General features: G+C 42.9%; 2 protein-coding genes across 7 annotated transcripts in view; one reads left to right on the plus strand and one right to left on the minus strand.

Moving 5' to 3' along the window:
- Positions 1–24,183, minus strand: part of GABRB3 (gamma-aminobutyric acid type A receptor subunit beta3) — a 1,350,469-nt gene that overhangs the window by 988,994 nt on the left and 337,292 nt on the right. The window lies entirely within an intron of this gene.
- The window catches only part of GABRA5 (gamma-aminobutyric acid type A receptor subunit alpha5), an 857,372-nt gene that overhangs the window by 101,783 nt on the left and 731,406 nt on the right, over positions 1–24,183 (plus strand). For all 6 annotated transcript variants that reach the window (XM_069636596.1, XM_069636598.1, XM_069636597.1 and 3 more), the window contains 2 exons: positions 13,698–13,765; positions 14,733–14,953. In XM_069636596.1, coding sequence (XP_069492697.1) covers positions 13,698–13,765; positions 14,733–14,953 — 289 coding nt within the window. The remainder of the gene's footprint in view (positions 1–13,697; positions 13,766–14,732; positions 14,954–24,183) is intronic.

Here is a 24,183-nt window from a genome sequence, read left to right on the forward strand (position 1 = left end):
ATCTGTCCCCAAAAGGGCACAACTGATTTTGCTATATCTCCCAATACTTGCCCAGGGGTATCTCCGTTCTCGTCCCGCCGTGGGCGAGCCTTAGAAACCTCCAATGTACTAGCTACAAATACCCAAGGTAACAGGATTCCTAAATAACAGGTTCCCTGCCAATCCTTGGGCAACCAGGGAAATGCTAAACTACCACAAACAAAGTAAACAGGCCCCCCTACATACAGAGGCCATTTTTCTCCAGTCAAATTTACAATGTTCATACAACCTTCAAAATCTCCCATTGGCCGAGTGCCATTTCTTTGTACACAAAAGGGGACTGAATCAGGGCTATGATTTATAGAGTAGGAAGGAGGCACGGCGTCCTTATTGCCTATCGGAGCCATTTTAAAGGAAATTAACGTTTGAAAGGGGAGAGATAGTTTGTCAGACGGCCTAATAGAAGCAACATTAGGTTTACTTCTTTATTGGTAAAAGCGAGCATCCCAGGGGAGTTAATTCACGTTTCTCAAAATCATTCAAATTAGTTCCATCAAAGTTCCCTGAGATGCTATCATTCCAACGGCCAAAGAATAGTGCTCTAAGGGAGGCATAGCAAGCAGTCGTTAAAGGTAAAGGGTGAATATACCATCCTAGCCCCTTGTCCCCATGTTGCGGTAAATGAGTGCAAATCCAACAATTACTCTTATTAAAAATGGCATGCGTTGCATTCATTACTATCATTAAAGTGTTATTATGATACTTTCGTCTATGTTGGGAGTCTCTAGGGGACAGAGTGTGAAGGTGTACAGAGGGAGTCAAAGCAGTAGGTGCAATCTCAGTTGGCAGTAGAGGTTTTAGAGGGTAAATTTCTTCAAAGTACCAAAGTCCTACAGCAGTAATTGCACAAATACCAATTATCATTAACAAAACACAGCAATACGTTTTCGGGGCCCAGGCACATTGTTTGTTGTCCGAGTTGGTCACCCCCCTATTCACAAGTCCAGTGCGGGGAGCAGCGGTGGAGGTGGCAGGCATTGCAGTTTCCCAATCGACGACCCCAATGTTCGTTGCTGGCGACACTATGGTCGCGCAACTTCTTAGTCCTTCCCAACCCTAGCCAGCAGAATCCCTTTTTTTTTTTTCTTTTGCTCCTTTTGTTCGAAAGGAACTTTCTTATACAAAAGAAAACTTTCAATCATTTCTCTTTTCCAAATGCACGGAAAGACCCGTGCCATAGTTCTATTTTCTTCGTCGAAGGTTGTACCTGGTGGTACCCAAAATTGTTTCATCCGAAAATAAGGTGTTGTCACTTCCTGAGGGAAGCGGCGTATCGGAGGCGACGGAAGTCGCAGAACTTGAAACAGTGTTTTCCGGAAGTGAAATGGACTGTTCCCCAAGCTCCACGGGCTCAGAGAAATTCTCAGATGCACTCACAGCGCTGTTTGCTACTCCAAGATCAGAGATTGTAGCATCAGCGAGGGGTTCTGCTTCTTCTGTAACGTGTGGCGTCGGGTGAGGAAGTTTCTTGACATGCGTCGCGTGGATCCAGTGTTTTTTCCCAGCCACCCGCACTGCTGTCCGGGTGACCAACAGCACCTGGTAGGGTCCCTTCCAGCGAGGAGCGAGACAGGAAGACCTTTCGTAGGCCTTCACCAAGACCCAACTTCCAGGCTGAATATCGTGTCCTGGGCCCGTGAACCATACAGGTAAAGCTGAGTAAACCTGATGATAAATGAAATACAGGTTTTTAGTCAACTGGTTGCAGTAGTCTACAAGCAATACATTTTCCTCCTCCCTCAGGGCTTTAGGCTTTGGGAGACCCCAAATGTTAGCAGGTCTCCCCATCACTACCTCAAATGGAGAAAGCCCAGTCTTAGTTTGAGATGTGGTACGCATAGCTAATAATACAATAGGTAAGGCATCTGGCCATTTCAGTTTGGTATCGGCACATGTTTTTGCAAGCTTATTCTACCAACCCAGCACTTTCAGGGTGTCTGGCTGAGTGAAATCGTTTCTCAATATGTAACGCTGTGCATATCTGCAAAATTACTGCTGCAACAAAATGGGGACCATTGTCCGACCAAATTACCCTTGGGAGCCCAAATCGAGGAAAGAATTCTTTTACCATACTCTTTGCAGTGGTCATGGCAGTAGCATCTTTAACGGGGAAAGCCTCGACCCATTTACTAAAAGCACAAATAATTACAAGAACATATTTTAGATTGTTACACCGTTCCATCTCAATAAAATCAAAGTGGATGACCTCAAAGGGAACAGAAGGGGGCCCAAAGCTTCCCCTTGGAGTTACTGTCCCCTTCCCCACATTGTGCTGTAAGCAAATCATACAGTTCTGGACGTAACGTCGTGCAGTCTCCAGAATCTTGTTATTCACCCAAACTTGTTCTAACATTTTCGTGATCTGCTGAGCACACACATGTGTAGGACCGTGTGCCATCGTAACCATTGCCAGTACATAGGAATCAGGGAGCAACCATTTCCCTTCAGATGTATCCACCCAACACCCATCATCATCTAGTTTCCCCATTCCTTCGGCCCATCTTTTAGATTCTTCTATTGTGGCATCAGTTTGAATATCTCGCACAGACCCAATACCTTCATCCATTACATAGGCATCTTTTGTTTCCCTTAGAGCATACATGTCCGTGCTAAGGTCTGTGGCCGTTTGCCTGGCTATCAGGTCAGCAAAAGCATTCCCTTTTACCACATCATCTATGACCTTACGATGTGCTGCACATTTCATGATCGCTAACTGCCTAGGGAGCGAGAGTGCCGAGAGCAATTGCACTATCAAGGGGCCATGCTGAATTTTGGTCCCATTTGAGGTCAGGAACCCATTTCCGACCAGAGCCTCCCGAAGTTGTGAGCCACCCCAAAGGCGTACTGGCTATCAGTATATATATTTACTATACGCCCTTCGGAGAGTTCACAAGCTCGGGTCAACGCTATAATCTCTGCAGCCTGCGCGGAGTTATACGAAATTCTCTTAGTTTCAACAACTGTACTCAACGTAATAACTGCGTAAGCAGCTGTAGATGTACCATCTGAAAGTTTGAAGCAGGAGCCATCACAAAACAGCTCCCCTTCTGCATTGTCCAAAGGAGTATCTATAAGATCTATCCCGCCCTTCGTTTCTTGTTCAGTGGTATACAGGCAGTCAGGTAATTCTTCGTCACGGCAAACAGTGTTTTGCGGGAAAGGTAAAAGTTCAGCCGGATTAAGAACACAACACCTCTTAATTTGAATGTGAGGGGCAAACAGAATTAATTCATAGCTTGTTAGCCGTGCAGAGGTGAGGTGTTGTGTTTGGGTTTTGTTCAATAGGATATCTACAAAGTGAGGTACTATCAAAATCAAATCATGGCCTAGAACCATTCCCTCACTCTGTTTTACAGACGCGGCAGTAGCAGCAACAGCTCGCAAACATCTTGGCAAAGCGCATGCGACAGGATCAAGGGTGGAGGAGTAGTAGCCGCACGGCCTATTCTTCCCTCCGTGTTCCTGTGTTAACACAGCCAAAGCACATCCATCACATTCATGCACAAACAACACAAAGGCCTTGTCATAATTTGGAGTACCTAGAACTGGTGCAGAGCATAACGCGGTTTTGAGAAGCTCAAATGATCGTTGATGTTCCGATTTCCATGGCAGTGGCAGAGAAATGCCCTTCTTTGTCAAAGCCAACATCGGTTTTATCACTAGTGAAAAGTTCGGGATCCACAACCTACAGTAAGAAGCCATACCTATTAAGGCTCTGACTTCCTTCTGTGTATTTGGAACAGACATGCCAGAAATGTGTTTTATTCTTTCAGGTGTCAATCTTCTCCCCTCCTTTGACAGGAGGTAGCCTAAATAGGCAACCTCCTGACAACAATATTGACATTTTTTGAGTGAAGCTTTATGACCATTTTTAGCTAGATGAACAAGCAACAGTACAGTGCCTTCTTTACAAGCACTTTCAGAATCTGCAGCCAAAAGCAAATCATCGATATACTGAAGCAGTGTACAAGTAGGTGGCAATTCAAGGGTGTCGAGCTGCTCTTTCAAAGCTCTACTATAAATGCTTGGACTTTCAGTATACCCTTGAGGTGCCCGAGTAAATGTAAATGAACCTCCCCCCAAGGTGAACGCAAACAAATATCTACTCTCTTTATGTATAGGAATGCTAAAGAAAGCATTTTTAAATCCACAACGCTGAAGTGCGTAGCCGTAGCAGGGATCATTGTCAATATCGTTGTTACATCAGGCACAATTGGAAATTGTGGGGCAACAACTCTGTTAATAGCACAAAGATCAATTATGAACCTGTATGGGATTGCATTGTCGCCTTTCTTATATACAGGCAAAATCGGACTGTTACATAAACTTCCTGCAATCTCCTCGATCACTCCACGATGCACAAAGTCGGAGACAATGCATTTCAAAGCACGCTCGCCCTCAACTGATATTTTATACTGCGGAATGCGTGGTAGTTTAACTCCATGTTTCAAAACTATTTTAACTGGCTCAATCTGTAGTACCCCGACATCATTGTCGTCAACCGCCCATAAACATTCCTGGACAACGCTAAACTCAGGAGGCAAAGGTCGAATCAGAAACTGAGAATTGGGAAGTTGCTGTGGTGAAACCGTCAGCCGTACTCCATCAGAGGAACAATGAATTACTGCATTCAATTTCTTTAACAAATTTAACCCCAGCAAATTCTGTCCACAGTTCGAAGTCAGAAGAAAAGGGCAATGGTCCGTAAAGGGACCCAAAGAAACAGACACCGGTGAAGAAACCGGACAGACAATCGGTATACCAGAAAACCCTACAGAAACATTTGTTTGCTCTGACAGTGGAATGTTTGGAACCCGAGAATGATCAATGGAGCACTTCTGTGCTCCAGTGTCTATCAAAACTGGTGTTTCCTGTTCCCCACTAAAAATTCAACATAGGGGCCTCTCTGATTAACGGGAATAGGTGAAGGTTCCAAACCCTGCTTCGGGCAGTCCTAATGAAATAGAGTATCATCGGAAGGAAGCTCTTCAGAAAGGTAGGCAGCAGAAGGGTGATCAAATATGTTCCTCGAGTACACACTCAAGGTCTGATTTTCCCGTGAAAAAGGTTGCTGAGGATCTTGCAAAAACGGACCTCTATCAGGGCCCCCTGCTCCAGGGCGGCCCCTAGGTCTTCTACCCATACTCCCAAATGCACTGTTTGACCTTTGTCGAAGGACGGGGCACTGTGCTCGCCAATGACCTGCCTGGTGGCAATAAGCACATTGATTAATATTCACAGAACCCAAAGGAGCATTTCCTTTTGGGACATACTGACCTCTGGTCTGTGTCGTGCCTCCTCTGGGGTTTCTAACAATTTGTTGTAATAATACTTTAGTTTTCAAATCTCCTTTCCTCTTCTCTATTTTCTCCTTCTCATTATTAACACGGTTCTCATAATACTGAGCCATGTGCAAAACTTCAGATTGAGATTTTGCCTGCCAAGCGCTCTCAGAGGACATAATCTGTGACTGGATGTCGGGCAACAATCCGCGTACAAATTTGTCCACAAACAACCTTTTCCCGCACTCTGTACCCAAGTCCTGCCCACTGAAGTCAGAAAATACCTGCTCGAATCTATTAAAGAATTCGGTGGCACCTTCAGTTTTCCCTTGAACACAGGCCGTAAGCTTGTCCCAAATAATTATTTTCTCTGGAATTATAGTTTTTAATTTTGCGACAATTCTATCAGGCAAAGTAAGTATTACCTGAGGTGGTTTCTCACCAGCTGGTCTTTCCCCATCAACCCTAATCATATTAGCCCACGTATCTCCCAACCCTGGCACATCGTCTATTGTCTGAACCTGCTTCCATACATCCACGGGTAGGAGTACAGGGAATAGCAAGTCAATATCACTTAAGGTGAACACAGAGGACTGCAAGACGGACTCTATCTCTTTGTAAAACCCTGTCAGGTTTTTCCTGATATCGGGAACTGATTGTTTAATAGTGTTCACTTCCTGTCGTGAAAACGGGACGTGAACGAATTGCGATACATAATGCGCAGGGATATCCACAGCGGGTGCACCAATCCCAGCGTTTGTGGGAATCTCAACCTTTGGGACGAATGTCGGAGGAACCTCTCTCATAGGCAACTGAGATATAGGTACCTACGACCGCTTACTCAGCAATAGAGTCAGGTCGAGCGCTAAGGCAGCCGAAGAAGTGTCGGGCGAAAAAGCCCTTTTAACAATTCCCAACAACTCTATAGGGCAACTAACCTTCTTCCTTACACATTCTTCTTGCAGGTACTGTACCATTACCTGAATTACCTTCCTTTGCATTTCTACGGTATACTGACTATACGTATCATATACTTCATCTGGCGGAATCGATGAATCCGAGATCCATCGAATCGCATCTTTGGTACAAATTCGTACTTCCTCAGGTGCCGATCTACGACACGGAAGGAACCGTTTCTGTACATACATACTATCGTCTTCATCATCCCCATCTTGTGACTTTTCAAAGTCCCTCCTATCCTATGAAAGAACAATCTTTCAACATGACCATGTACTTTCTTCTCTGTGTCCATCGAAAGTGCCAAAGTATTTAGAACTCTTACCCTTGTAGAAGATCCGAATTTTGTAATCTACCCCACATCACACATAAATGAGTCCCCAAACCTTCGATAAAAACATTTTTCTCCGGAAAACTGTTCAAATTAGATAATGTGGAAAAAACATTAACTTGATCACCTTTCTCCATACAGTGCTTAGCCCATGCATACAATTCCTGTTTCTTATCTGCGGAAACAGTATTACGAGTGACAATCTTTGACCCTGCACCTTGATCAACTTCAGTCAATACGGGACCACTCGGGAGCGGAGGTGCAGATAAATTTAATAAGGGTGCAACTATCGGTGCAAGAGGAAGGGGCGGTGCGATAGGTGGAGGGACAACAGCTAGAGGAATAGGAACAATAGGTTGTACAGGGGGAACAGGAATAACAGCAGGGACAACAGCAGGAATGGGCAGAGCATCCAGGAGAGGATCATACGGAGGTGGCGCAGAGGCACCAGGCCTGCGTTCGTTTAACAATTTTTCAATAAATTCTTCAGAAACATGGAAATCTTTAGAGGGATACATTTTCTGGATTCCAAGTGAAAAAGCCCTATCCATATTTTTAACTGACTCTGAATGTTTTTCCTTATCATATAACAACGCTTTTTCGGCATTTGTTTTATGACGGCGTGCATGTTTATCCCTACTTTTAAGCTGCTGCAATGCTTCTTTTTTCCAATTCTGCAAAACATCAAAGGCTGCAGGTCTAGCCTTCTTTTTTAGCAAGACCGATTCTAGGTATTCAATACGGGGGATCTCAAAACTGCCATTGATTGGCCACTGAAATTCGGAGGCATGTCTGGACTGTCTGTGCCAAATATCATTAAATACTATACTACCAATGCCATCCTTACAGTACATAGTACATGCCGGCGACCCCTCCTGTGGTGCCGGGCGGCTAAATTCCAAAGATTGTCGATCGCTGCGGAACAGAGCCCTAAAGCAGCTAGACAATTTCCCAGGTATTTCACAAAAAATTGGTGTTACCTGGTCAATAATTGTGTCTGCAGATACAATACGCCAAATTCAACTTGTCAGGGTTAAATTAAGAGCCGGGTCACCACTGCACCTGACCAAACCTAAGGAGGACCGTACGGTTTACCAAAGAACTTACCTAACAAATTTTACCTTGTGTTTGGTGGTTTCGACAAATCTGCCTGCCTCAAACATGGACCCTCGTCAAGATGCCGTGTCAGACCACACGACTATCGTCCAAGGATCGGATCGTGCAGCGCTGCCGAGGTATCACGTCTCGTTCAGTCGGGCCCGCAGTATGACACCGTCCGATCCCTGTTCGATAGTCTGCGTCAACCTTCAATGATCCGGCATCAATCTTGAGGGTCCCTATTCGGGCGCCAACTGTGAAAACATAAAAATTGATATGAGGCTGGGAAGCCCAAAAGAAACACACCAACACAGGTTACAAAGGACATACAAGTGCTTTATTTAAAAAGCTACAACAGTTACCAAAGTCAATTGACAAACGGATAGCTATTCGGCTCTCAGAGTAACGTAACGAACGTCAACGAGGGTTCGATGCATTAGTAGAGAGACCGTACATTGGAATACTTGGGTCTTTTATATGATTTGTCCAGCCCTTGGCCAACCTTCTCGCGGGTTAACCATTCTTGGGATCAGGCCTAGGGTTCCTTGCCAGGTCAATCCTATAATTTATGCATTTTGATCAGTTTCGCTGATATAGTTGTACATTTACACATAGGTCAGCAATAGGACAAGGTCTTAGTTTGCGACCCCGACAAGTGGCCTGCAGGCATATTAATTATTCGTGTGTGCGGAGGTCACAACGGCCAGAATCTCACTCAGAATGTCATTCAGCCTCCATTTTGATGTTCAGGGTGACTTCCACATTTACAAGAGAACCTAAAATGGCGGTTAAATCCAAGATGGCGACTTACATTACTTTCGTTAAGGTCAAGACCTTGCTGCGGAGTCTATTCGCATGATATTTTAGACAACTTGGCGTAGGCCAATACACATATAATTACTGCGATAGGAGGCATAATATTATTTCGATTCCGACAAGACTGGCTAAAAAACGGTGATGTGGAAGGTTGCCCAGAGCAATTCTAGTGGTTCAGAATCATTCACAAACCTTCCACCCATCACTTTTGTGGTAACAGTTTGTCTCACTATGTGAGAGAAGGTATGCCCAGACGTGGGTCTCTTGCTCGCTGTGCCATAGAGAACCAAGCTGCACCTCACTGAGGAGGCCCAAATGGCCGATACATTTCTGGGGTTGCTTGTTTTTCCGTGCAGAGGGGACCTGGCCTTGCAGTTCAGGTTGGGCTGCTACCTTTGGTGGCAGTACCTGACTGATTTGCATATGGTTGGAATCCATTTGCAATGGCATAGACGGGCTACAAAAACGGTGGTGTGGAAGGTTGCCCAGAACAATGCCAGTGGTTCAGATTCATTCAAAACCTTCCACCCATCACTTTTGTGGCCACAGTTTGTCTCACTATGTGAGAGAGGGTATGTCCAGACGTGGGTCCCTAGCTCGCTGCACCATAGGGAACCAAGCTGCACCTCACTGAGGAGACCCAACAAGACTGAAACATGTCTGGGGTTGCTTGTGTTTCCGTGCAGAGGTGGACCTGGCCTAGCAGTTTGGGCTGGGCTGTTACATTTGGTGGCAGTACCTGACTGATTTGCATATTGCTAGACCCCTTTTGCAATGGTGCAGACGGCTAAACATTTTTGGTGTGGAAGGTCGCCCAGAGCAATGCCTTGTGGTTCAGATTCATTCAAAACCTTCCACCCATCACTTATGTGATAAAAGGTATGCTTTGCAGATAGCATTTACAATGGATACCAATGCAATGTGCCTGCTTCTACCAGGTGTTAAGACAAGTGGATTACACTGAAATCCATTCTTTTTATGGTTATGTGAAAATGTCCTCGAGTAAAATCATGTGCCTTTTGAAGGTGGAGGAGGAATGCACAGTGGAAATGTTAATTACGTTGTGTGCCCCATCACTATCTCTAAATTTCTATAAAAAGGCACTGGAGCCTAATTAAAGGTGTAAATGGTAAACACCTTGCTTTTACAACATACTTTTGCACTCAGGCGCTTAGACAATCAGCACCTTTGTTTTATTAATTGATGCTATTGAAAATTTGCTCCAGGTTACCTTAAGCAGAAATATAATATTGCCTGCTGTACTTTTTAGTAGCTGCACTGTGAATGAGCAATCAATCTGCCTGAGTTCTGAAGAAAACTACTTCCAGTTCCAGAAGCGACTAGAGGCATTCCTATATACAAAAATAATAGTAGTTCTTGTTCCTTGACAATTCAAAATGTGTTTTCAAAATGAAGGCTACACTACAGTTAAATAATAAGGAGAAATACATCTATTGTGCACATATCAAACTGTACGAACAACATATGTTATCTAATGAAACTGGACGAACAACATATGTTATCTAATGAAAAAGCGATACATTCCTGATATCTCACAAAACAACTTTGAAATAATTTTCACCAAAATGTAGCAAGTCGATTTGAAACTCTATGATGATCTGAGCAAATCATTTTTTAAATCAGCACCTCGGACAAGGCTTTTTGAAAGGACTTAGGGCTCCAGCACTTTCACTGTTGACAAGGAATTAGGGTTATTCTCACAACACATTGGGGCTCCTTACGAGGAAGGCAGTAGAGGGTTAACGGTGCCGGTAGAGCTGCCGGACCCATTAACCCTCTACTGCTTCATTACGAGGTCTGCTCGCGGGACCCGCTAAGGACGCCTGGTAAAGCCAGGCGTACTTAGCGGCACCTGCGAGCAGACCAGGATGCTAACAATGGGCCCGTCATTAACGGGCCCGTTGTTAGCATCCTCCCCATTCCCATTGAGCCCTATGGCGGCTCAAATGGGAATGGGGATGTGCCGGGTCTGGATTCCTTGAATGGGAAATACCGGGCCCTACAAGGTCGGAAAGGCCCAGTATTTCCACTTTCAAGGAACCCCGACCCGGTACCCGGTATGGGGGTAGCCATGGCGCTAAAAGCGTCATGGCTACCTCCATACTTGTAATGAGGCCCATTGTTTATAAATGAATAGATTTCAATTAATTTTCTGACTATGGCAGATACCAATCAAAGGACTTGTCATTCCACATTTAAATTTGAGATGTCTAAGTCCACTGCGAAGCCATATTAAGATGCTGCTTCAATGCCAATCCTAAATAACAAAGGACATATCTCTTGCACTATGTTCCCCCTTTTGGTGCTATAGCTCACAGACAGAGTTGCCCAAATATTGAATTGCTATCTAGGATTTAATTAATTTTTGGGGAACCTTGTCTCAATCCTCAGAGTTCATATTGCTCCCTTTTTGCCAGTCTTTCAAAGGCCCAAGACAGGCAGGGACAAAGTCTGGCTTCAGGCAGCTTTGTCATATAAGCTCTTCCTTTTAATCTGTCCACCCGCTCCCAAAATCCCTCTCAGTAATCTGGTCCTGCCATAGTAAAAGGCCTCTGCATTCAGTCCAATGGGGGAACAAGCTTTCTTAAGGAGATTTCCCACATCAGTCCATTCAGTTGGAATCCAAAGTGTTTCCTCTTCTGTATGATAGCCTTGCTTGCTTTTCTGTTTTCCCCATTCTTCCTATGTGTTAGAGTTTAAATACCCAGCCAACTCCTCCCATGTAGTATCATTTAACCCTCATTTTGGATTGGACAGAGCCTATGATAGGCCCGCTTCACTTTCTCACACCCACTAGGGCCTTCAACCTGGTGTCTATTGGCCCAGTAGAATTTTATGTATCATAAAAGGATGGGGTAGCTACAAACTAGACCTCCCCTCAGGATTGAGGATTTCAAATTGTATTTGAATATTCATTTTACAAATACTTCCAAACATGGGCATGTCCCATTTCTGAGAGTTATACATTCAGATTAATATGAATATTCTGAATCTGGTGAAGTCAGTTATGTTTCTGTAACTTCATGTATAACAACATTATTACAATATGACAAGTATTAATATATTGCAAATATTAATTTACCATTTATCTGTGCATGTGATACATGTTTTTCTACTGCATCCAAATCCTTATCTGGTTCTTTTCCAATCAGGATCAAGGGTTCTATAGTTTTAATTAAATATATATTGCCCAGTGTAATTTAAAGGCAGATTTTAGCTGACTTGCATTTATTTGTTTATGGGCTATATTAAGATCAATAGACCAGCTACTGTTTTTAACCTTTGTCATTCAACTTAACAAGAGAGCACATTGATATTCTATTCTTCATGGCTCAGGCCTAATGGAACAGGCACATCTTATTGAGGCCTAATTCTCTGTAAGGTCAGGGGTCAATGACCAGCCCTAACATCTGCTTCTAATAATGTACTCACTGATCAACCAGGCACAGAAATGTGTGACTTTCAGATTAGCTTACAATATATGTTCATTAGTTTGGGATTTGGGAGGAAAAAGGTCTGGCATTTGAATGCATTATTTCGTAATTTGTGCACAGGATCTTTGTCTTAAGTATGCAAGGATTGAGTGAGTCAGTGTTCTATTCATTGATCAAATTGAACGATAATGGGGTTTCGAAATTCCTGCTTAACAAAAAAATCTGACATGTGCACAAACAGACCTGTTGTGTCACGTATAGTGCACACCTTATAATGAATGAGGATACATATATTCTGTCCCATGTGACAGAAACATGCAATGTAAACCCTTTCTACCTATAATAATTATCCAAAAATAGGTGGATCCATCAACAGATATAACTTGATATGTCTAGTGATTTCTAAAACAACATTAGTTTTATCATTGCCTTACGGAATACTAAAATTCAATCTCCCCAGTTCACCATGTTTCCCTTGACATGTTTTCAAACAAGCAGACACACCTTTAAAAATCTATTTTTTCTTAAATTAAGGCATACTAACATAGCATGATGTTCTGACAGAAGAATGCTACTTCATTCGAAAGCATCACTCTTACTCTGCATCATTCAATAGAAAGCAGCACACCACATTCAATCGGATATCTTTAACCATGGAAAATGCCCGCATTTAGCACATTTTAAAACAGATATATTCCACAGGAACCCACCATAAATGCCATCTGCAAAGCATACTTTGCAGAGAGCATTTACATTTCCAACCAAATAAAGAGTAGCATGAAAGAACAAGGGTGATTTCTCCCTTTATTGCTGTTTCCTTTGAACTGTGTTTTGTGAAACATTTTGTGGACTAATGCATGTAGCTGGTCCAATATCATGTAACTGTAAACATTGGTGACAACCTGCATACAAAAACACTTTTTACAAAAAGAGTGCAATAATGTTTCTGTATAGTATGTATTATGCATGTATACAGTGCTTTATTAAATAAGTCTTACGGTTAGCTTTATGTGTCTTGCTTTATAACTGGAGTTGTTATCACATTGTAGAGCACAGAAAAAAAACAGGTTAAATGCACACCTTACAATCGGCCTCATTACAAGGCAGGCGGTAGCCGTGCCCTTAATAAGGGAACGGCTGCCGCCTGTAATGATTTTTTTCCAGAGCCCAGGAAAGGGCAATAACCGGGTAATGCTTACCTTGGCAGAACCGGTAATTGCCCTTTTCTGGGCTCTGGAAAAAATATTCCCCTTAGGGCTCAATGGGGATGGGGAGAATGGCAACAACGGCCCTGTTGGTAACGGGGCCGTTGCTGCCATCCGGTAATGCTCGCTGGTGCCGCTCTGCATGCCTGGTCTGACCAGGCATTCCAGAGCGGCACCCGCGAGCATACTTGGAATATTGCGGCGAGGTAACAACGGCGCCGATAGCACTACCGGCGCTGTTGTTGCCTTACCGCAACACTCCAAATGAGGCCCAATGTGTCTATATATTGTTGACATAAATTGAGTGGATGGGAGTTTTCATGAAAAGATAAATGGCTGTGGACCTCCAGGAATGTCAATGATATGGAGTGTAAAAAGAGTACAGTATGCAGTTAAACGTTTTAGAAGAATGTAGGGGGAAGGGTTATGGCAAAAGGGCAGTTTGGGTCAAGTACATCTTCAACAGGTGTTTTAATGATTAATGTTTTAATAATTTTATTTATGTTCCCAACAGAGAGAATAACTCGGGTGAAAACAGACATTTATGTTACCAGTTTTGGACCTGTATCAGATACTGAAATGGTATGTTAAAGAGCATGATCTCAAAACAAGGTACACGTTTCATCTGCTCTGTTTCACCCACTTCAGCGGGTCTCGCTCTCCTTTTCTTTTGTTGTCTGCTGTGAATTCTTGTTTGTACATGACTGTTTCACAGTTAATGAATTTCATTTCTTTAAATCGGATTGGTAAATAACAACTTTATGAAGGCATATTATAAGTCACAAGCATTAAAGAAAGGTGTAACAAGAAGGCATACCGTTGTGTTATGCTCCAGTAGATTGTCCTTCTATTTGCAAGTAGGGTAGTAGCACAGCTGGAAACAACATTTTTGTTGTGGATTCCTGGTAGTCTACAAAGAGCACATGGTTTAATGACAGCATGCATTTTCCTGCTGGTGGTAAACAAATGCATTTTTTTTGGATCACTCTGCATTTAGTTCTCCTAAAAGCAGATGGATTTAATAGAAATTCATTGTAAATGTTGTCTACAAAGCCTAATTTCAATCCACAATTTGCATTTTTCTCAAAATGGAGACCAAATTAAAAGAGTATAGATTTCTTTATGCTTTCTGTTTGCACTCTGTTTGGTAGAAGTTGAAAATTGCATGCAGGGAACACAACATCAGGTAAGTGCTAAGTTTGGAGGTCCTCTACATGCAATTAACACTTTGGACAAATGAACCTGTGAGAGTTTTTCAATGAAATTTGACTAATTGGTTGACGTGTGTGTTTATTTATTCACTGTAGGCAAAAGTGTTCATGTATGTTATGAATATGGAACAGATTAGTATTTTGATATTTGTTCTCATTTCTGAAATGTGTACATTTTGAAATTGAAAATACTATGGGGCGTCTGTATTTAAGCTTAATTGTATTTCCATCCTTAAATCAATCAAGAAAAAAAGACCGTTCATCAACTAAACAGAAAACTTCATCTAATGCAAAGCATATATGTGTTATCATTAAATAGTGGATTTTCTTCATGCTAGGAATATACCATTGATGTTTTTTTCCGGCAAAGCTGGAAGGATGAACGGCTTAGTTTCAAAGGACCAATGCAACGGCTTCCTCTTAACAACCTGCTCGCCAGCAAAATTTGGACTCCCGACACTTTTTTCCACAATGGAAAAAAATCGATTGCACACAACATGACTACCCCAAACAAGCTACTTCGCCTTGAAGATGACGGCACTTTGCTCTACACAATGAGGTAAAGAATCAAAGGTTGTTTCACTCAACGAGTTGGCTTCTGTGCATTTGACATTTTCAAACGAGGTTTACCTTTCGTTTTCTTTAAGTCAAGTTTAATTATTTGATTTCAAAAGGAACGTGATTTTTTTCTTGTATTGTTCATTTTAAGAATGATTACTCGCATTCTAAATACTGTTCTATGTTTAAACTGATGAGCCAAATAAGACAGTATATTTTACATCAGGTATGCATATTGCTATTCTTGTACTTGTGTCTTGTTTCCCCAAGAATACACTTATATGTATATTTTCTAAATTTTGAAACATAATTGCCTATAAAAGAAATCTACAGTACACTATACATAAATGAAGCTAATTCGCTAAGAATTCATTGTTTGTACACGTGGTCTAAACTTTCTGGCTGTCATAAAATGGTCCGTAGGGAAAATCCACGTTTTTGCTTAGCCAGAGGATACATTCTACTGTTTAGAGCGCTAGAATGTGTAGGTTGGTCTTTTTTCTCGATTCCCTTTCAGTACTGCTTAAAGAAAAACCTATTATTGTTCTGCCAACATATTTTAAATACATGAGGTGGGAAATGCACTAGTTAACTACATAACTCTGCATCACCCAGACTCATAGGCAAACACACGCTGCATTTACTCACTAGTTGAATGTCAGACTGTTTGCCACCCCTATCGTTTTTATCTCTGCCGGACACACATTATAGTTTACAAAGGAACTTTGCAATGTCCCTCATTACACAGTGACCAATTTGACCCTTTATGTTTTCTCTATTGTAATATTTGATAACCAATTGCATGGAGACTTTAAAAGATAGCAACTCTGCCTTGTCCAGGAAAGAGAAATATTAGACAAGGAGGCAGCTTTCTCAGGGCACACACAAAGAAAAGTGCTGTTCGTACGTCATTTAGATCAATATGCTCCCTAAGGTGCAAACTACAAGCTTAATTATCAGCAAAACAAGTGTGAGAAAAAATAGTGCATACCCGAGTGACTGCCTTAAAGGAGAGTTCCGGGACTTTTTTTTTATTGTCCCTACGGTTCGGCCATGTGTTTTTAAGCATAACTCGGTAGATCGTAGAAAACTTTCCTATGGACCTTACCCGACTTTTCGTCCATTAACGCACTCGAAATCAGCCGCCATTTTATGATAATCCTATCATTTCCCCCCATCGCCCTGGCTCACCTGCTTTTGCGGCACTAAATCAAATCCCCCGCCCCTGAAACAGACTTTATCAAAACATTCATATTCCCCGCCTCTATCCGTGACGTGACTGTGCTGCGTAGGCAAACGCGCCCAGGCGTCTTCTACGCGACTCCACACAGAACCCGGAAATCAACACAGATCAGCTCACAACACAGCGCGCCACAATTCGGAATATGAAACTGTACTTTTAAATCAAACCGCAAGATTGTAAATTTGGTAAAGTACATTTATTTGACATCAAATGTTTAGAGAATATTCAGCGATTTTCATTTTTATTTGCTCACGTTCCAAAAAGTTCGTTTTGAGGCACGCGATGTTCCTTTGCTGTACACAGGGTCTTAGATCATCTCACAATACAGCGCCACAATTCGGAATATGAAACTGTGGTTTAAAAGCAAACTGCAAGATTGTACATTTGGCAAAGTACATTTATTGGACATCAAATTTTTAGAGAATATTCAGCGATTTGCATTTTTCTTTGCTCTCGATCCAAAATAGTTCGTCTTGAGACAAGCGATGTTCGTGTGCAGTACACAGGGTGTTGGTTTACGATAAAATAAGCTCTTCGGTCGCACTGATAATCGCATGGCTGTTCCAACAACGAGGCACTAGGCCACCACAACGATCTGTATGTTGCATCTAGCCGTTAGTACCGCGTAAGGGCATACTTGTACTTGGCGATCGTCCCACAAAATGGTCAGGGTGCTAACGTTGTTCACGCGGAGAAGCAATTGGCGATTATAGAAGCCATCCGCCGGTGTCTGGTACTCGTGACACAGACAATAATGGATGAAGTACCTGTTTGAAAAACATAAAAAATGAAATTAGTCTCACCATCAGATCTTTATTAAAATTATTCATTTTATATATTAGGTCGGGAAATTATTTCATAGCTAGGACAGTGCAACTGGGTTTTATACGTCAAGGGGGGGCTATAGGATACTGAGACAGTCCCCCAGTGCAGGGGTTGACAGGGAGTGCAGGTGGAGAGTGGAAGGGCCCAGGACCGAGATCGCAGACAGTGGACCAGTTGTAGCAGGGGAGAGGGAGAGAGAAAGCAGAAGCAAAGAGGAAGGTTTTGAGGTGCTTCCGTAAAAGGAGACGGTTCTAGTGCGCGGTAAGCTACTGTATAGTAATTAAATTGCGGTATAAACTCATCTAAAGAGTTACTTACATTATATTTGCATTTTCCATTGTGTCTGTGCGTAGGGCAGCCCCGAAATACCACTCCTTCTATGCCGACGTTATTTCTTCTAATGAACGAACATGAAATGGCTTTCGTTTCTGAAATTATATTCATTATCGTTTCTTACGTGGTCCCGGCCTGTCAAGGTCAAATAACAATAGAACCTTATACTGAGTCGTGGGCCATTCTGGCACCCGAGAAAAAATCAAAGCAGCTGACCTTCACTTTGAACGAGCACACATTCCTAGTTATCTACATTCAGTGTAAGGCCATCTCACAGCACTTGAAATTTACACTCCATCTTTGCATTTTGTCTGCGTGCTTTGCAGCCCCACAGAACCATAAAAACGGAGACATTCTATATTTTTTGAAAAATGATTTATATTACTGTTTGGTTTAATTTAATGCGCAAATGAACAAGGTTGGATAGACACATTGCATGTACACTGAGCAATCAATTTTATTTACACAATACATAGCTACACATATTTAATGGGCCTGCGACATGAGGAGACTCCAGAGCAAAGTCACAGGTGACACCCGGGTGGTTCGCACAACTGCACAGTGAAGGGAGGGGCAACGGTGGAGAGACACATTGCATGTACACTGAGCAATCACTTTTATTTACACATTACATAGATACACATATTCAATGGGCCTGCGACATGAGGAGACTCCAGAGCAAAGTCACAGGTGACACCCGGGTGGTTCGCACAACTGCACAGTGAAGGGAGGGGCAACGGTGGAGAGACACATTGCATATACACTGAGCAATCACTTTTATTTACACATTACATAGATACACATATTCAATGGGCCTGCGACATGAGGAGACTCCAGAGCAAAGTCACAGGTGACACCCGGGTGGTTCGCACAACTGCACAGTGAAGGGAGGGGCAACGGTGGATAGACACATTGCATGTACACTGAGCAATCACTTTTATTTACACATTACATAGATACACATATTCAATGGGCCTGCAACATGAGGAGACTCGAGAGAACAGACAATCAAATTACAATCATTTAAACCGTGATGTGTATTTCTCAATGAGCTCTTCTTTAGGTGGACATGGAACACAGGCAATGTTGGGTGGCAATGCAGTTGTCCCCTGCACAGGTTCGTTCACAACTCCATTTATGTGCCTATCTAGGACGTCAACAATAAGTCTTTCAATAAACTCATATTGCATATCCTCAAACACTGGTTTGATCACCCATTGTTTACTTCTTTTAGTGAAGGCCTTATTGTAGCGAAGCGTCCCTAAAGTTCCGGTCGTCCTACTTTGTTGACGGCCAACATTATGGTTATGTGTCAAGACCGCTAGAAGAGTCCGATTTATCATGCCCTCCATGCCAAAATGCAATCGTTTTGGCCTGTACTTTAGGCACATATTGTGGAACACCTCCAAATCTCCTGTGTGGCAGAATTCCGTGAGTCCCCTCAAAGCTTTTGTTATAGTTTTATCAAATACAATCTTTTCAATGGCTTTGTGAGTGGGTGATGAAGGAATCAACCACTTCTTCTTCCGTGCCTCCTCTGTGGACAAATGGCCATGTTCACAATTGTGGAAATGTTGGTTCGTGTTCCATCGGTGAACGTTTGTACAGTGTGGCATTACTGACCGCCATTTTTCCAGTAGAATTTCCAACGACCCTCCACATGTTTTTGAGCTCCACCAAAGATGGTTGCTGATTGACTTGGACCACTTTGAAATACCTTGCAATTCTTTTTTTTTACCTGCAGCCGACAATTTTTTATTGATTGTTTTTGCAAGATGCCAAACGTCAAATTGGTGATTTATATTTTTGTACTGTTCTCTCATTGTCTTGGCAATTGAAACGTGTCTGTCCGTGGCTATTAGGTCGATCACCATTCCCCGCGATTGTAGTTCTTGCAATGATGCTACAAAGCCAACTTTCTCCATGGCCACTGAGGATGTACTTTGTGACACCTGCACGACCACCGAACTCACAATTTTCTTACTTTCCATGTCCTGAAAGTGGTAGGTGCAGTACTTGGCTGAAAATCCTGGGCTGTCGCACTGTCCATCACCGGCTAGCCTGAACCGTTTGCCCGCGAATGTACTATCAATAGACATTTTTTCCATTCTCCAAGCTTCGCTAATGGCTGGAAATAGATAATCGGTTTGGTATTTGTAGAACTGAGTTTTCGCAATGAAATGGATTCCCACAAACTGAAAGAAAGACTCTAATTTTTTAAAACTTGAATCACTAAAAAGTGCAGCCGCTGCACAAAGTAGATTGCCTGCTGGCAGTTGTCCCAGCATAGGTTGTGCAGACCATGTGAAAGGATGATATTTTGTACAGGTGGCATGTATTTTAAGGTTAGTGCCTCGAATTGCACGAGTCACATTAATCAATGGCTCCCCACATACTTCCCCACCAACCGAATGCCCACATTTCATCCGAATAATAATATCAATCAAACAACTATCGAATACAATGAATTTGGCCTCTTTCCTTATACTGTCACTCTGCATCCCAGCTGGTTCGGCCTGTAACGTTGAGGACATGTCACTCACATGAAAGGTAGAATCTCTGATATCGTCTTCCGCTATGTTCAGTGATATTGATGGTGTTTCATTGTCGTCCACTTCATTCTCTTCCATTGCAACATCTGTTCCTTCTCCGGCGATGGGTGAATAAAACAATTTCTTCAACTTTCTCGCGGTCTTAGTTTTTGCGGGTGTGGATTCTGTGAATTGATCTCCGACTGCATCCGAACTACCAGGAGGACATTCACTATCAATGGCTGGTGGTGGTATAGCTCCGTTGTCAATCACTTCATATTCTTCCCATTGGCACGATGCATCTCCAGTCTCAAGTCCCTGCCAAAAGGTTTGACAAGCAACATCTCTCGTTCGCTTCACTGTCTGTGTAGATCTAGTTCGTACACCCACTCGCAACTAGAGGACAGATTGGAAAAGGGATGTTCAGTTTAAACACAACTTACAGTATTGAACTATTAACAGTGAAAAACAACATAATATAGTGACCAGGACACTAACCTTCTTTTGCTTTCTTTTCTTTGAAACTTTCTTGCCTCGAACTTCAACATCAGGACGCTGTTGCTCCGACTCGTGTGTGCATGTCTCCACTTCCTCTTGCGCTGCAACGACTATGTTTTCCTGATAAGCACATCCATCACGCACTGACGCTCCATCGACTCCCTGAAACATAGAACATTCATTAGTATGTATAATAATATCGAAAACACAAAATGTACTTGGGGACCAATACCCACGTACATCTCAATAGCAAAACACGAATGAACGCTTTGTGTAGAACATTCAAACGACAATTATTCACGCATTGTTGATCTTGTTAGATGGAACTGTCAAGATCCATACCTCGGGCTCCTCATAGACTTCCATTGATGATATTATTGAAGATGATGCTTCAGTGACTCCCTGAAACACAGTAATTGCATTAGTATGGTTTTCTATTTTGATAAAAAGAACAGAAACTTTGTGCAGGCGTGAACGGCTCATCTAAATAGCCCTGCACAAATGATCAGTTGTCTAAAATAAATAATGGATATGTACATATGATTCGATTTGCTCGATCGTTGGAAGTGTCACCACCCAGAGATCTGCATCAACTACTAGGGGTGATGTTCTTGTAGAAGAAGCTCCGTCATCTCCCTGAAACATAGTACTTGCGTTAATAAAGAAGGAAGTATAGCGGATGTAATCACGTCATATGATTTCGCTTGATTGAACTGTCAGTATCCATACCTCGAAATGCATAAGAACATCAAGGGACGATGTAACTGCGGTGCACACTTCTGCAAGCTGTTGCGCCGACCCGTAACTGCACGCTCCCCCTTCTTCTTGGACTAATGCTCCATCGACTCCCTGAAACATAGGACTTTCATTAGTAATGAACACAATATTGAAAAAAGAAGACACATAGGAGGGCGACGACAGAAGGACATATCAATGGCTAAAAACGAAAGAAACATTGTGTGTAACAATCACGCTACAAGAATGCAAGATCTGATGATCTCCATCGATGGAACTGTCCTGAAACGTACCTCGAGCATCTGAGTGACATCAACGGTAGTCGTCAATACGTTGGACTCCTCAGCATCTCCCTGAAAGACAGTACTTGCATTATTTTGGATAACAATAATTATAACTGAAAACAAAGACTAGAGGACGAGTACAAGGGTGTACCATTAGGTAAAATAATTACACGATAAATTAAAACTATTGATTTACATGCCTAAAACAAGTCAGTGGCAGAATAGCCAAGTAAGATTACCCGATAGGCGCTTGAAGTGGCTGATGACTGCAATAACGACACGGATGGAGAATCTTCCGCCTTCATATTGAGTGGATACATAAATGGGGAAATTATTGTTAGCTAATGCTACACACTACCGCAAGGCCGAGAGATAAATACATAAACTTGACTCACCAGTGGAGGGATGTGGACGAATAGAGTGGGAATAGCGGTTGCGAGCAATTTTCGCCTCGCTCGCGGTGTGTTCTTCTTTATTAGCAATGATGTGTAGTACATGTCTGAGCTAAAGTGCCTGCTGCAGATGCGGTATCGATCACCCCTCTTGTCCGCAAAGACTTCTAGGACTCTACTTTCAAGCTCAGACGGTGGATATCCGCAATATCGGACCCATTCTCTTATCTGATCTATTGTCTTAGGGAAAACATGCATTATAATACCTTCAGATTTATTATGCGTCTTCGAAGGGCAACCGCCAATGGAACAGGCAGGCATTGTGGAAAGTTCTGAAAAGTAAAGATCAACATTTCTCTATGAATACCAATGTGTTAAAAAATTAAATGACACATAAAAGGTTCAACGCAAGGTTCGTTTTGGTTCTTGGAACTATACACGTTATTCACATGCGGATAAGTATTTGAATAACTTTAAAAAAATTGAAAAATAATTTGACTAAACTCAGAACATGTGACTAGTTACTTGCATGTACTGTCTTGAACGAAAAGAAATTGCACGCAAAATGATTATGGCACATATGGCCTTACCTTGACGAACAAACAGTTAGATGCAGAGATCAGAGTAGTTTCTTGCCGTAGAACAGGGAGCAGTTCACAGGTTGCAAACTGACGAGTTTGCTCGAAGTGGTCACGGAAGTTCACAGAGACGAAGAGCAGATAACCAGCACCTTCACAGGTTGACTAGCAAAGCGCAAAGAAGTTCTCATTAGAAATATGAAGTGGGTTATAAAGAATTCGAAACAGGGGTGTGTTTGTGAATGAATGACGTGTATATGTCGTGGCATTATGCGGTTTGCAGGGGGCCGTCCAGCGTGAGGGGGGATGCTTGGCAGGAGACACGGGGTCTGGAGGTAGACATGGGAACAACAACCCATGCTCTATGGACCACTTTGAAGTGTACATGGTCTTTGGCACCTCTTGGCCTTTATCGCTCCCTGACAGCTCCACTTGCCAGCGCAAGTACCCCGGTGCGAACTGCCTTTGATAGGGCGGGCGGGGGGGGTGGATTGGGGCGGTGGTCGTGCAGACAAGACACAGGAAGACTCGTGAATGGAGACACACTTATGTGGATTGCAGGGGGCCGTCCAGCGTGAGGGGGGATGCTTGGCAGGAGACACGGGGTCTGGAGGTAGACATGGGAACAACAACCCATGCTCTATGGACCACTTTGAAGTGTACATGGTCTTTGGCACCTCTTGGCCTTTATCGCTCCCTGACAGCTCCACTTGCCAGCGCAAGTACCCCGGTGCGAAATGCCTTTGATAGGGCGGGCGGGGGGGGTGGATTGGGGCGGTGGTCATGCAGACAAGACTCGTTTGCCGCAGGGCCTCACCAAGGAGAGGCCATCTAACTGCATGTAAGAGGCAGGCTGCAGGATCTAATACTTGGAAGGCAGGGGGGTGAGTTTATAAATACCTCACTCTCCCAGGAGAATATATGGGTGCAGTTCACCCTGGAGACCCTGGATGCCTAGGCAGTTAGTCAGCAGCAGGCTGGCCTGTGGTGGCAAGGCGGCACGGGCCAGAGGGGGTCATCTCTGTACCCGGTGCCCAAAAGGATGATTTATTATGATCAACCATATTGATTATTTACCTATAACCATGTTTTGTATCAATAAAATCCAACGGCCTTTTATTGCCAATGCTTGAACAAAGTGGTGTGGTAAGTATTTTTGGGGGAGGAGGCAAGGCCGGGAGGCTTGATGCCAACCCGCAAAATAGCATATGTAGGTCTGCTGCATATGGGTTCAACGGTTATGTGGATTGAAGGTGGGCGGCCATTTTGAGGGAGGATGCTGGCCGGAGACATGTGGTGTGACAAGACAAGGCACAGGAAGACTATTCAATGGAGACACACTAGATTCATTTAAAAAATCAAAACAACCATTGTTAAAATATATGTTGGGTTTTATTTTAGATCTTAATTTCAATTGAACATAAATAATAAACATTACACATTGTAAAGTTCGGGTTGCAGCACATCCAGGGAAAATCCGCGGTATTGTCCACTGTCGCTGGGGAAATGTTGTCTAATGGCAAGTACCGCACAGGCAGGTATTACTCTCCGAACGCGGTGTCCGAGCCTCCCGTGAAGCCACCAAGTGAAGCAACGATAGGCCACCAGCCTGTACCACCTGTGAAAATGAAAGATGCAAACTGTATTAAAATGACAAAACTTTTTTATCACTGTCGATTCAGGTAAAAAATGTCATTCTGCTTTGAAAAAAATTCTATCTAGAAAATGCACAATATGGAACCAGTTTACATGCATTCGAATGATATGTAGATGTAATTTTATATGTGGGAGACGACCATGACATAGTAGTGG

Source organism: Ambystoma mexicanum, chromosome 7p (genome assembly GCF_040938575.1).
Source record: "Ambystoma mexicanum isolate Mex_15411 chromosome 7p, UKY_AmexF1_1, whole genome shotgun sequence".
Taxonomy (NCBI): domain Eukaryota; kingdom Metazoa; phylum Chordata; class Amphibia; order Caudata; family Ambystomatidae; genus Ambystoma; species Ambystoma mexicanum.